Here is a 13487-nt window from a genome sequence, read left to right as displayed (position 1 = left end):
GCCTTGCTGACACGCTTTACATAGTTGATCTTTTTCAAACTTTAATTTGGGTAATCCCTCAACTAATTGCTTTCTAGCTAATTTGGCAAGAAGGTCCATGCTGACATGCCCAAGTCTTCTATGCCATAGCCAGGAGTTGTCCTCTTTAGACACTAGGCATATGTTTTTAGAAAACTGTTTTTCTAAGTTTAACATATATACATTTTCTACACGAGGGGCAGTTAAAATCAGTTCATTTGTATTTCCCTCGAGTATTTGACACTTAGTATCATCAAATACAACCTTTCTGCCGCTCTTGCAAAGTTGAGCTACACTCAACAGATTGTATTTGAGACCTTTAACTAAGGAGACAGACTCAATAGTTGGGTTACCTCCGATAGTACCTGATCCGACTATCTTACCCTTCTTGTTGTCTCCAAAGCTTACACTTCCACCTCGTTTAAGCTCTAGTGTGATGAACTGAGTTTCATCACCTGTCATATGCCTTGAGCATGCGCTGTCTATATACCATAGTTTTGACTTCTCCACGCATGTCAAGCTGACCTGCAGTTCAAACTATTCATTTTTAGGTACCCAATTTCTTTTGGGTCCTTTCTTGTTAGTATAAACAGGTGCAAAATCATATTTTAGCTTGTGACGACATACTTTTATGGTGTGGCCTGGCTTACCACAGAAATCACAAAAAGGTACCCTTTGTGGGTTGAACTGAGTATAGTCAGCATTATTGTGTTGGGCATGCCAACATACTTTTGTGGTATGTCCTTTTCTTCCACAGAAGTCACATTGGACAGTCCGCTTGTTATGCCAACATACATCCTTTGTGTGTCCCCTTTTTCCACAACACTCACATTGAGTAACTTGCTTATGCTGACTAGTATTTGCGTACTCAGCATGGGCTTTATTTCTTTTTGAGCCCTTCTCTTTACTTTGTAATGTTGTGATATCCTTTCTAAGTTTCTTTGACTCAGATTGAACCTCTGTGACAAACTTATGTAAGATTTGCATGTTGGTATGCAAGTTAGAGTTGTCCTGGAGAAGATATCAGAGGTCACTCAGATTGACCTCTTCAATCTCATCACAGCGCTTGCTGAGTGCCTTAATTTTTTTGTTACACTTCTTAGTTAGTGTATATAAGTCACTCAGGGCATTTACCATTTCGTTTCTAAGAAAAAGTAAGGATGTTACCTTATTGTTGTGATTCTCCTGGTCAGTTTCATCAGAAAGGTTAGCATGCTCAGATTGGGATTGGTCAGCTCCATCATCTGCCATAAAACATATGTTGGCTGTTTTATTTTGCTCAGCTTCAGATGATGTTGACTCATCACTGTCACTCCACGTGGCTACTATAGCCTTTTTGCTTCCCTTCTTCTCTTTCTTGAGGTTGGGACAGCTTGACTTGATGTGCCCGGTTTGATGACACTCAAAACATGTGACAGATTTCGAGCTGTCCTTCTTGTACTTGTCACTTGACTCAGCTTTGTACTTATCATTTCTTCTAAATGATCTTTTGCCATTTCTATCATTTCTCCTGAACAGCTTTTTCATCTTTTTGGTGAACATGGCCAGTTCCTCATCATCAGTTGACTCCACTTCAGTTGAGTCAGCTTTCATGACAAGGGATTTTTGTTTCTTATCTTCTAATTTTTCTTTCTCTTTGGCTTCAAAGTTTTTCATAGAGATTTCATGGGTCAGTAGGGAACCGATCAGTTCATCATATTTGTAGATAGTCAAGTCTTGGGCTTCTTCTACGGCTGTTTTCTTTGCTTGCCAGCTCTTGGGCAAACTTCTCAGAATTTTCTTCACCTGTTCTTCTTCAGTGAAGTTCTTTCCAAGCCTTTTTAGCTCATTTATAATGTTTGTGAACCTTGCGTTCATCTCTGAGATGTCTTCATTCTCCTTCATCTCAAACAGCTCGTAGAGTCTCATATGTTGATTGACTTTAGACTCCTTAACTTTGCTTGTGCCTTCATAGGTTACTTCAAGCTTCTTCCAAATCTCATGTGCTGACTCACAACCTGAAATCTTATTGTATTCTGCAGCATCTAACGCACAGTGAAGCATGTTTATAGCCGAAGCATTATTTTGTAATTTTCTGAGGTCATCCTCTGTCCACTCAGCCTCACTTTTAACAATTTTCTCATTGTTAACAGTTTTGTATGGCACATGTGGACCTTGAACAATTGCAAGCCATGCACTCATGTTTGTGGCTTGTATAAAGTTCTTCATCCTATTCTTCCAGAAAGTATAGTTTGATCCAAAGAATAGGGGAGGTCTAGTGATCGATAACCCCTCAGGGAGTATCTGCGTTGTTTGGTTTCCAGGAAGGAAACGAGTGCTATTCTCACCCATTTTTAGGGATCAGCTCAAGATTGTTAAATCTTTGAGTAGTGAGCTTAGGCTCTGATACCACTTGTTGGTCCCTGGTAATTAGTTCCAAGGGGGGTTAGGAACTAATATAACTTTTTCGCGTTTTAATTAAGCTGACTGGATGTTATTTTGAGAGTTTATTAACTTAGCCTTTTGTCAGCTTGGTGAGATATATCTCAGGACAACTTTGGTCAGATGTTGACCAAAGTTATTTTCTTGAGAGTTAGGAATTGACACTCTTGGAGGTCAGCTTCTAACTCAGCACCACTTATTTACTCAAGATCAGCTTAGGCAATTTATATGCTGAGTAAATAAAGCAAACAACACATGCAATTATAAGAGAGAGTTTAGAGATTACTCAGTATCACTTATCCTGGTTCGGCCTCGCTGCCTACGTCCAGTCCCTAGAGTCCTCCGGGCTTTTTGAATCCAATACTGAGCTCTTTAAAGGTAGAGCACAAACCAATTACAAGGCAGTTGAATATGCAAGAGTACCTTCCTCTATTCGTCTACTCAACTCCTACTAAGTGCTACAACCCAGCACCTAGATTTCTCTACTACTGAAATGCTTACAGCCAAGCACTCAGCTTTTCACTCTCAATATTCCTATTGATCACAGACTTGTTCTTTTTGAACTAAAGAACACTTTAGATGATTACAAATCAATCTAGCATTTACACATAGAATAGAAAATTCGGTGTAAGATTCTTTTTGTATTTGAGTGCTTTTGAAACTTTCTCTCTTGTATTTTTCTTTCGATGCTTCGGTGTTTGTCCAAGTTTTTCGATTGTCCTTTTATAGAAGGAAATCTGTAGATTTGATCGTTTTGAAATGTCCTAACCGTTAACATCAAAACGGCTCTTTTGGGGAACAATTTCTGGAAAGCTTCAGACTGCACCTCCATTCCCTTTCTCTGTTTTCTTCAGGCGTCAGGTTTGTCTTCTAGCGTCTGGTTTGTCTGTTTGTGCCAGTTGTCTGTTTCCAATAATCCAACGTCCCATGACTCTTGGAATTAGTCTTTTAGATGTCTTCGAGGTTCCAATTATTGGTGCAGAAGATTGGCAGACTTTGTCTTTTAGTGAACGGATCCTTCATGCTGTCCTGACTGTTACTCAGCTTCGTTTGTTCTTTTCGAATGTTCAACATTCATGCTGAGTTCTTTCAAGGTCAGCTCCGTTCTGTTTAACCGCTCCTGAAGAAGTCTTCAACTTTAGTCAGCTTCGTTTTGCTTCTGAATTTTAACTCCACTCAGCTTCTATTCTGTCATGCTGAGTTCCGTTTCTACTCAGCTTCGTTTATGCTGACTTTTGACCTGTCCTTACTTTATATATTTTTGCACTCAATATTTAACAAACATATTAGTACAATTAAATCAAAGCATCTAAATTTAATTGCCTCTTAATCATGGATGATTTTGTCAAATCAAAATCTTGGAGAAAGGTGTTTCAACAATTAGATGCTGATTCCTAGAAAAAGTCTTTCTTTTTTATTTCTTGTCTATCCTCTTTCATCTCTAGCAGAGACCCTTCTTTAGTCTAATCAGAAAGGATTCTATCATTTCTCTATCCGCAATTCAATATAGATGTATATAGAACACATTTATTATATATACTTCTCTTACTCTTATTTTTTCTAGTGGAATCGACTGGTTCCGAGTGGACTTGTGGGGCTGCTGCTTGGATTATCGTAGAATAAGAGAAGCCGTCTTAGGTAATTTCTTCACTTAACAGATGCCGCCGCTGCGAGGCGAAGGAGTAACTTGTCTGGTCTTGCGGTGCACTCACTCCCGTTACGAGAATGAAAAAAGCTACATTAATGCATTTTTCTGAAAAAGGTTAGTACCAAATTTAAAGAATTTTAATAAAAATAAAAAAGCAAATCAACAAAAAAAAGAGGTATGATAATAATTAAGTCTATCATATATAAATTAATCATATTTTTTTTATTGTCAAAATGTCTAATATATTATAAATAATTAACAAAAAAAATATACGAAATTTTTATAGACTAATACTTTTTTCGAAAAAGTTAGGGTCAAATTTAAAGAATCTTGATAAAGAGAAAAATCAAATCAACAAAATGAGAGATATATTGATAAAATAATCATAAATTTTACTAAGTCTATTGCATGTAAATTAATCGCAAATTTTTTCCGTTAAAGTGTATAAAGTATTTATTATAAGCAAACATACAATTTCAAAAATATAAATAACAAAACAGTAAGAAAAAGATATAAATAACAAAACAGTTAGTAAGAAAAAGAATCGCCGTCTGTGGGAATCGAACCCACGACCACATGGTTAAAAGCCATGCGCTCTACCAGCTGAGCTAAGACGGCTCATGAAATGTGCTTCATACTTATGTATATTGAATCCACACCAAGTTTTCAATGTGCTCGACTATTTGCTGCAACAAGTCTCAAACCAGAGTTCTGCCTTCTTCAGTAATGCCTGAAACCTCAGAACCTCTAGTTCCTGCTCCACCAATGTCTGAGATAGCGGAAACAGCTGACCCACTACCACAAGATCCCGTCTCGAATTTCGACCCGAAAACTATGCGCACCAGTAAACCGGGATTGAAGCGCCTCTTTCTCAGTCTCTCTGTGCTTTTTTCCTTCCTTTTAGGTCCTCTTTCTATCTTTGTTTAACTAACACTTATCCATCTATATGAACTTTACATTTTCGAGTTTTGAAGATAGTAATATTTTCTTTTTGTTTTCAACGATGATTTTGCAGGTTTTCCATTTTTGTGGAAATCAGTGGAAATTTACCGCTCCCAGCTTCCATTCGACGATGTGGAGACGCTTTCAAAAGAAATCGAATCGAATCCCTTGCAATTCCCGTGCCAATTCCAAGCCATATTCGTCGATTCCAGTTCTAAATCTCCTTCCTTTTCTAATCTCAGTCCACATAATCTGCAACACTCGATCCTCGAAAAAATGTCCAAAATGAACTACCGAGGTCCCCAATGCGGTAGTTGTTCTAGTAATTTCACTGTCTCTGTCAGTTTAGACTCTTCTTATGGAGGATGTAAGCAATCGTTTGATGACAATCCATCTTACTTATACAAATGTGGCTCAATTGCTGCTGTTGATTTCGATTTCGATGATGAAGGGAGGCTTGACGAAGTTTTGGAGCCTGTCTTGGGTAATCATTTTTCGGATTTTGGCGGGAAAGTATATAGCGTCGTGGTGCTGAATCGAGATGATGTGAAAGAGTTAAGAGCAGTTGTGGGGAAGTATCGGCATGCGTGGATTGTGGGCAGGGATTTGAAAACTGAGGAAGTGGTGGAAAGACTTGCAGAGATGTTTGTGAAGGTGTTTGCCAATGGAGGTAGAGACGAGGGATTGATCCATGGAGAGTTTATGCCTGTAGGTGCTGATGGAAAGATTGTTCTATCCTTTAATCTGCTCAATTCAAATCCGCATGATTGGATATATGATTGGTAAAAAAGCTTATCACTTATTTTTCTAGTCTTTTTGGTTTTAGGTAGTAGCAGATGAAGTAGAACTGCAATATATTGTCTGCTTGTTGGCTGATAATAGAACCATGAATGCTGAGCATTTCTTTCTAGTTTGGTAAAATCATGCTGGAAATTAATGTCAGGATAATGTATTTGAGGAAATCTTTCATGTTCTAATTGGAAGCTACTTTCTAAGCAATGAAATGAAGAGGTGTATGCATGTTAAAAGAAGTCAAATTCTGGGTTAACTTGCAGTGGGATGTTAGTTTGATTAATAGAATAGAATACCCAACTCTTCAGTTTCATTATCATTTTAAGTTCTTAGTTTCTATCTTTGATGGCGAGATATCTAGTATGATATGTAAAACTAATCTTTGGATAGTGTTTATGCATTCCATTAATCCTATATTGCCTTCTGTCTGCAGGGACTTCCAGAGTATAGATGACACTTTATTGGCCCCTGTCGTTGAAGCGTTGGGGCCTATAGCTAACATTACTGTTGAAAGCCAGGTTAGGAATCATCCATGCTTATGCAAAACATTTTGGCCATGCATATCTTTGGTCCCTATACTTGGCCAACTTGTGACTTTCAGCACTTGAACATTAATTTGTTGAGATTGAACCCTTGAACTTTGATTGGTTAAATATACCTTTAATGGATGATACCTTCATGCTTAAAAGTCACGTGTCCTGAAACTGAAGTTCATGAGACAAAAGGTTCAAGCTGATGGAACCAAATTAAAGTTCAAGCTGAAGGCATGTGTCTTTCCGACATGAAAGTAGTGTTCATTAAGAGGTACAGTTTAATTAAAATCAAAATACAAGGCCAAATCTCACCAAATTAAAGTTTGAGGCTGAAATCCATAATTTGTAGAAGGCGCCAAATTGTTTTTGATGAAATTATGTACTTTATGCCCATTTCCTTAAAATTTTGTTTCTTTCTTGTTAATAGGTTCTGTATCATACGCCCAAATCTTCATTCTCTTCTTGGGATGAAAAGCTGAGCAGCTATACCTTTAGTGTGAAGGATCTTCCTTTTTTTGTATGTTTCTATAAATTCCTTACTTTACTTCGGTAGTATCTCTAATTGTGAGAGCCTCTCGGGGTGGTGTACATTATTGGAGACTTAGAATGAATTATGTGACTGGCTTACTCAACATCTGCAAAGAATGAATTCTCAATTGTTTTTCCTCACTAATACTTCAAATATTGTGAACAGGTGAACTCAAATGAATGGCACTTAGATACTTCTATTGCAGCTGGTGGAAGATCAAAGATATTGCAATTTGTGGTGTATATTCTTTTGCTTGATCTCCTTTGTTTCTTTCAACTTGAAGCATTTTTTACGTATATATTTTTAAAATCAGTTAGTACTTTACCTACCTTGTGATGTGACACAAACATCTTAACTTATGTACCTTCCAATCAATTGGATGCATTTTCCAGAAAAATTGTTGTTTATGATCTTCAAGACAAAACTGTAATTGTAGTTTCATGGCACAGCCTCTTTCCATCATGTAGTTTCTAATTCTTTCTTGCAATCTGCTTTGGTTATTAAAAGGAAAATACGGCTTATTGAATCTTTATGTCAGCGTTCGCATGTTTTCTTTTCAGATATGTACCGTCTGCCACTGAATGTCCTCTTATTCTAAAGCTTTCAAATGGACAGATTTCTGCTACAAATGGCTTTATTTCGCCAGTTAGTTATTATTCCTTTTCATCTTTTTTTCTTGTTGATTGCTAATCTATTTTTTCTGTTAAATCATTGTTTAATGTTACTGATTGTTCCTAATAACTGACCACAGATGTGGGGAGGCATTATGGTGTGGAATCCCCCAGACTGTTCAAAAGGTTCAGAAAATGTGCTTCATGGGAAGCATAAAATATCCACTCAGGTGATATGGTTTATCCTAGACCATCCAGGTCCTTTTATTGTTTTGAACCTTAGAATGAGTGCACTGTATGCTGGAAGCATATCCATTATTTATGCTATTTGTTTTATCAAGTTGCACATCTTGTTTTAGTGAGACCTATTCAGTTTCATATCTACAAGTTGTTAGAGAGTATTTGAGTGCTTGCTTAATTGTAGCTGATTTGAGCTGAAGGAAATATTACAACGTCTGTAGGTTGTGCTGTTTGCTTGAGAGCTATTTCTGTCTTGCCCTTACATGGAGCAGATTTGAAACTTCCTTTTACAGGCCAAGCTAAATGAACATAGATCCCCCTTCACACATTGGAGTTTTATTTTTTGTTATTTTCTTTACATAGCATATTAACCAGATAACCATGTGAGAGTATTTTATAGGGGACTTGGTGTTGAGGTCGAGAGTATAAATCTATGCTTTGAAAGTTCTATAATTCTTTCTTTGGAAAAATCTGGAAGAGATTTTCCTGAAAGCTTACTGGTGTAAGAGTTGCTTACTTAAACAACTGCAAAAGAGAATTTGAGCTCCCTTGCTAGAGCAGAGGGAGAGATCTTTGTGTAAACTACGCTTTTGGTGTTGTGTTAGTGTGAAACAAATGAGACTATGATTTTCTTCTTTCCCCATGAATCCATAAATGGCTCAGTTTCAAATTTACAATAAAAATGAACAGTGTTTTTCTGGCACATCATCCAACTTGACAAGTATAAAACTGAAGTAATGTGTTGGGACAATTAATTCAAATTGGCTTGCTTTGGCTATGAATTTATAAAGAAAGTATCAAAAGGTTATGTTGGAGTTTGAATTGCTTGATGGGGAGTCTCGAACTAGGTACCTACAACAGAGCTGCCAAAGGAAAGGACCTAGGACAGGCTACTAGAGTAGTATCAAGTTTGAGTGTCCAGAAGAAAAAGGGCTATTTGCTGCTTGAATGAAGGTACCTAGGGCTGTCTGCCAGGAGCGGGGTTTTAGAAACATCATCTTACACCATTGGAGACTACAGAGTTTAATGGTTATTAGAACACACTTGGTTGAGTTATGTGCATGACCAATATGATTGTAGATGGCACATGGCTGGAAGCATAACAAAAGTTAAACGAGGTTAGGTTTGGATTGGTGAAGAGGATGGTTGGTCAGATCCAGTTGGAAACTTAATATGCCTGGTTAAGTGTTTGGCATCACCAAGTGATAAAGATGGGCCAGTAGCTGCATTAAGAAGTTTGGTCCGAGCTGTTGCAAAATTTGGGAAAGCCAACTTCGCAGAATTTCCAGAATAGAGAAAATGAAGACAAGAAGGTGAGTGTACTTGCGATGCAATGTAAATTGGAGAAATTTTCAAGTATGGACAGTCATTACTGAGATTAAGGACAGACTACATCAAGAATTTCTTTGAATCCCTTTAACCTAGAAGATCTTGTCCTAGAAGCTTTATTATGAGTACAAGAGTTTGATTATAACGAACTGATTGGATATATGTAAAAGGGTGTCTTGGCTTACATTTGTCAATTGTCAGTGACTGTTAGGGAGAGACTCATGGCTCTGAAAGCTGTTGTCACGAGGTCCATTTTGGATGGAAACTGGCTTACTAGTAATACAAGTATGTATCAATATGTCGGGTCTTGTGTGTGTCATCTGTGGTCCGGTTTATGGTATATGCATGTTTGCATTATTAAGGTTTTTCTATTATTCAATAAAATTAAAAGAGTGTTGCAAAACAGTTTTGTGAATAATAATTTGAAGTTTGAAACTTTATACATCTTGAAATACCTGTTTGGTGTATAAATATCTACCAAAACAGGATGGCACTTATTATATTTGTGCATGTTTTTAGTGCTATTATTAAGAAAGTAATCTACTCCAACAATTTGCATGAGAGCAGACTTATTGTTATAATTTAATTTTGTTAAGACTGAAGTGAAGCGGTTACCTCTATTCAATTACCTGGGTAGGTTTTGTTAGAAAAAGCATGTTTGATAGGTGCTTTGAACTTTTGTTATTTTGCTATTTGATTTGTTCCAATATCCTGAATAAAGATGAGAAGGTTAATAGGTATGCCATTTCAATGGTCTTACTTTTTTCATCTGAAGGGCCAGGGAGTGGATAAAAAAAAAAAAAAAGGGCGGCCCGGTCGCATTACGCGTCCCCGCTGAGCGAGGGTCCGGGGAGGGGTCCCACCACAAGGGTGTATTGGGGGCAAGCCTTCCCTTGCCAATTTAATTGGCAAGAGGCCGCTCCTAAGACTCGAACCCGTGACCTCTGGTCACACGGCAACAACGTTTTACCGTTGCGCCAGGGAGTGGATGAAAGATAAAATTTTGGTGTTTTAGCAGTTATTGTGTTTGAAGATTATAATTTCTCTACTTGAAATGTCTAGATATTCATATGCCATTGTTGCAGATGGCTTCTATTTATGCTTCTTAAGTTTGGTACATGTACACTCTGAACAGGATCTTCAGAAGGTTTTGGAAGTTTGCATGGGGCAGGTACGACAGCTATTTGGCTTTAAATCTGAGAATATTTATATCGGTGCACATGGAAGTTGCACTCTCTTACCTAGTGAAAGAGGCTTCACAGAATGGTAACAGTGGTCTTTTCACAGATTTTGTCTAATTTACTGATTTAAGCTTTCAAAGATTTGTTTTCGCACCCTCATTTTATACTTGTAAGATGGATTCGTTTGCAAGAATAATGTGCTACAAGCTAAAACTAGCAATCAGCTCAACAGTTTAAATGCCTCTTAATTGATCATGAATTTCTTTGAAAATAGAATTCTTGAATATACGTATATTTGAAGTTGAATACTTTTGTTTCAAAAATGGGTGTGGTTAAATTCTTATGTGAACCTGCTAATTTGTATGCTTAAGTCATATATCCAGGAAATATAGGATTGGTTTATTCAAAAAGTGAAGGTCTAATTGTGATATTTTAATATAGGAATAGAGTGTAAGGAAGTTGGAAAGTTGAGGACTTCATAATTCGACTTGGACAATTTCAACGGCCATATTATATTTTTTGGCAAAGTTTTAAGGATCCTATCTTTTTCTAGAAATTTTCCTCTTACTGTTGTTGAATTTGTATAGTTTTGTTCTAATTGCACTCTTTTCTTGTATTTTACAAGAGTTGAGTATGTGCTCTTAAGAAACTTGAACCCTGGCCTCTCATAATGGGAGATGTCCTTAACATCAGGAAGTAGGTGAATGGGCCCATCGTACTCATTTAGCTTTGCTATATATGTTACTTTTAATTCTGTTTTAATTGTTTTGAGACAGTATAGCCTTAACATGAGCATCTTTCTGACTAGTTATCATATTCTTATTTAGGGAACTGGATTTCTTGTCACGGCAGCATACTTGTTTTAATCTTCATTCAAGTGTTACAACTCTTGGTTCTCTATCTAGATTGGTACGATTGGGCATTGATAACCCGGCTGATTCAGGTGGATTCTTTTTCAAAATTTGATAAATTGTTTCTGCAGGTTCAATCATTACCAAGGATGATTATTAAGGATGAGATAGGGAAGCAGGTCAGTTGCCAAACTGTGAACTTTTCCTTTTGTGCATTTTATTAGGACCAAGTCTGTTTTTACTGTAGGACATTATTATCCTGAAGCTCAGTTGATTGAGAACTCATTATGTGTTCTGTCCTAGCCTTCTTTGGCTATTTTGATGTTGTTTACCATCTAGTATTTATGCAATCCCTCAAAAGTGGTTATTTGTAAGGTGAAGTTTACTTTAAAACTAAGTCAAACCAGAATCTCCCCACTTATACGCATTGAAGTCTAAAAACTTCTTAATTAACTCCCTCGTTGCCCTTTCTCGAATTCATAAATGTTCTTGTCAACTTCAAATGACAGAATGTATCCTCCCAACACAAACCATATGTGTACTAAACTTTTATATTAGCAAGATGGAATCGCTTTGCATAATGTCATAGTAAATAATCATTTCATTAGGGTTTTTTTGATGATGTCAAAGTTTGGAGTTCAGCTACTTTTTTCAAGCATTTTGATATATTAAAAATTTCATAGAAATAACAGAACACCATAAATCCAGTCTCATAAATGGTATTGTATTTGATTGTTTTACAATGTACTCTAGTTTGATTTATTTATCAAATTTGTTAGATAATGTTGATTAGGAATGACTTCTTTGAATGGTTCAAATCCAAAAGGGTAGTCGGCTTTATCATTAGAATAGTTAGCAATTTTCACTGCTTCAAAATTTGGTTTCTATTTGTTATAAACAGAACATAATGGACTTGTTTGAAGAGAAAATGTCTATGGACTGGTTAACCAGTTCATTGACACCTAAACTAAAGCTAATTTGTGACCTTTTGGTTCTATGTATTCTGATTCATCCTTCTGTCAAATTTCAATTCTTTCCTGTTTATTTCAAATTGAGATTTGTTGCTTTTAAGCTTCTCTTTTAGGTTGTAGTGGGACATAAATATGTGGAATATCTACCTTTGAACAGGTAAAGTTCTCTCTCGAATCAGCAAAATTAGCTCAAGTCAACGCCAGTGATGGTGTTTATGATGCTTCAGCTGGTATGTTCCTACTTATACTTTTGTATGTGTATGTTTCCCTGCAGCTTCAGATGAAGTTTTTGTGCGTAATTTTAAATTATAGAGGAGACTAACTTTTATAAAACTTCTCTTGTCAGTATCGTCGAGGCAGGCAAGATCCTTGGCTGAGGATGCTTTTTTCCATCCATCCATTATGTCCGTCAGCTATTACTCATTTGAGCACTGTTTTGCAGTCTACTCGGTATATTTCATAATATTTATCTTATCATCATTTGTTTGATAGAATTTTTAGGAGTATATATTTAGAAGATATTAAATCTATGGACGAATCATAATTGATTTTCTACATGGGAATTTCTGTTACCAACCATTGCCCAATGAACATGTATGTGATTTCGAAATAAATTTAGGTAGGGTGAAGGCATGAAATGGCCTTTAAGCTACTTGTTTGGTTTGGACAAATAGGTTCAACTTAACTTTTGGAGCAAATTAGACTCTATTTGAGTCATACTGGGGCATGATTTTCTGTCGTTTTGGACAACAATTAGCTCGGCTCAAGGTTCGAGCTAGAAAGGACTCCCCCCAAAGGGGATAAAGCTTTATACACAACTGTTTTGGCCATGAAACAAGTCTTAAACCTGAAATCTTGGTTCAGTGGCCAACAGTTTGTTGGTGAAATGCTATTAGTTTAAGTTGTAGAAGATATCGGGTATTCTAACATAAGGACCTCTGCTTTGAAATTGGCAGCCATTCTTTCTACCAGTGTCGATGCACGTGATCCTGGCAGCATTAAGAGAATGGAGGAGATACAAGCAAGAAAAAGCCAAGTACTTGTTATGGAAGGCTAAAACTCAAGGAGCAGCTTAGTTAGTTCCCTCAACGCATGATTTCAGGTTTTGAAAATTACCCAACAGCTGATAGGGAAGAAGAAACCCAAGCGGTGACTGCATTCCAGTGTTGCTGTCTTTTTGTACACCATTTCTATATTTATGATGATTTCAGAAATCCAGTTCAAATTTTTCTATCAATTTTGTTTTTCACTATAAATTTCTTTTTCAAAACTAGTTGCTATACAATAGAAACACAAATCAGAATTTGTAATTTATAGATTAACATTGCTTCCGCTTCATCACATCAGGACAATGGCCAATGAGTTAGATTGCATCTATTTTCTCGTTTCCAATCTCGTTATTCCAGCTCACCAATTTATTG

General features: G+C 36.7%; 1 protein-coding gene and 1 non-coding gene across 2 annotated transcripts; one reads left to right on the top strand and one right to left on the bottom strand.

The window, feature by feature from the left end:
- Positions 1–4632: 4632 nt before the first annotated feature.
- TRNAK-UUU (transfer RNA lysine (anticodon UUU)) lies at positions 4633–4705 on the bottom strand. The gene has a single exon. It is a non-coding gene; the product is annotated as a tRNA-Lys (tRNA).
- Positions 4706–4791: 86 nt separating this feature from the next.
- LOC136229214 (uncharacterized) lies at positions 4792–13453 on the top strand. Its single transcript, XM_066017847.1, has 13 exons — positions 4792–4991; positions 5103–5811; positions 6255–6339; positions 6782–6871; positions 7049–7122; positions 7444–7528; positions 7635–7724; positions 10199–10329; positions 11072–11153; positions 11227–11274; positions 12224–12296; positions 12413–12516; positions 13023–13453. Exons 1-13 carry the CDS (start codon positions 4814–4816, stop codon positions 13140–13142), a joined length of 1869 nt encoding a protein of 622 aa, XP_065873919.1. The 5' UTR covers positions 4792–4813; the 3' UTR covers positions 13143–13453.
- The last annotated feature ends 34 nt before the right edge of the window (positions 13454–13487 follow it).

The sequence above is a fragment of the Euphorbia lathyris genome, chromosome 5 (assembly GCF_963576675.1).
Source record: "Euphorbia lathyris chromosome 5, ddEupLath1.1, whole genome shotgun sequence".
NCBI classification, from domain to species: domain Eukaryota; kingdom Viridiplantae; phylum Streptophyta; class Magnoliopsida; order Malpighiales; family Euphorbiaceae; genus Euphorbia; species Euphorbia lathyris.
This window is presented reverse-complemented; position numbering and strand designations above follow the sequence as displayed.

What these genes read in the sequence shown, in the direction of transcription:
- LOC136229214 (XM_066017847.1), top strand. Translation starts at nt 4,814, where the DNA reads ATGCCTGAAACCTCAGAACCTCTAGTTCCTGCTCCACCAATGTCTGAG. An exon ending in GCTTTTTTCCTTCCTTTTAG is followed by an intron (nt 4,992 to 5,102) that starts GTCCTCTTTCTA and finishes ATGATTTTGCAG; the next exon opens with GTTTTCCATTTTTGTGGAAA. An exon ending in TGTTTATGATGCTTCAGCTG is followed by an intron (nt 12,297 to 12,412) that starts GTATGTTCCTAC and finishes TTCTCTTGTCAG; the next exon opens with TATCGTCGAGGCAGGCAAGA.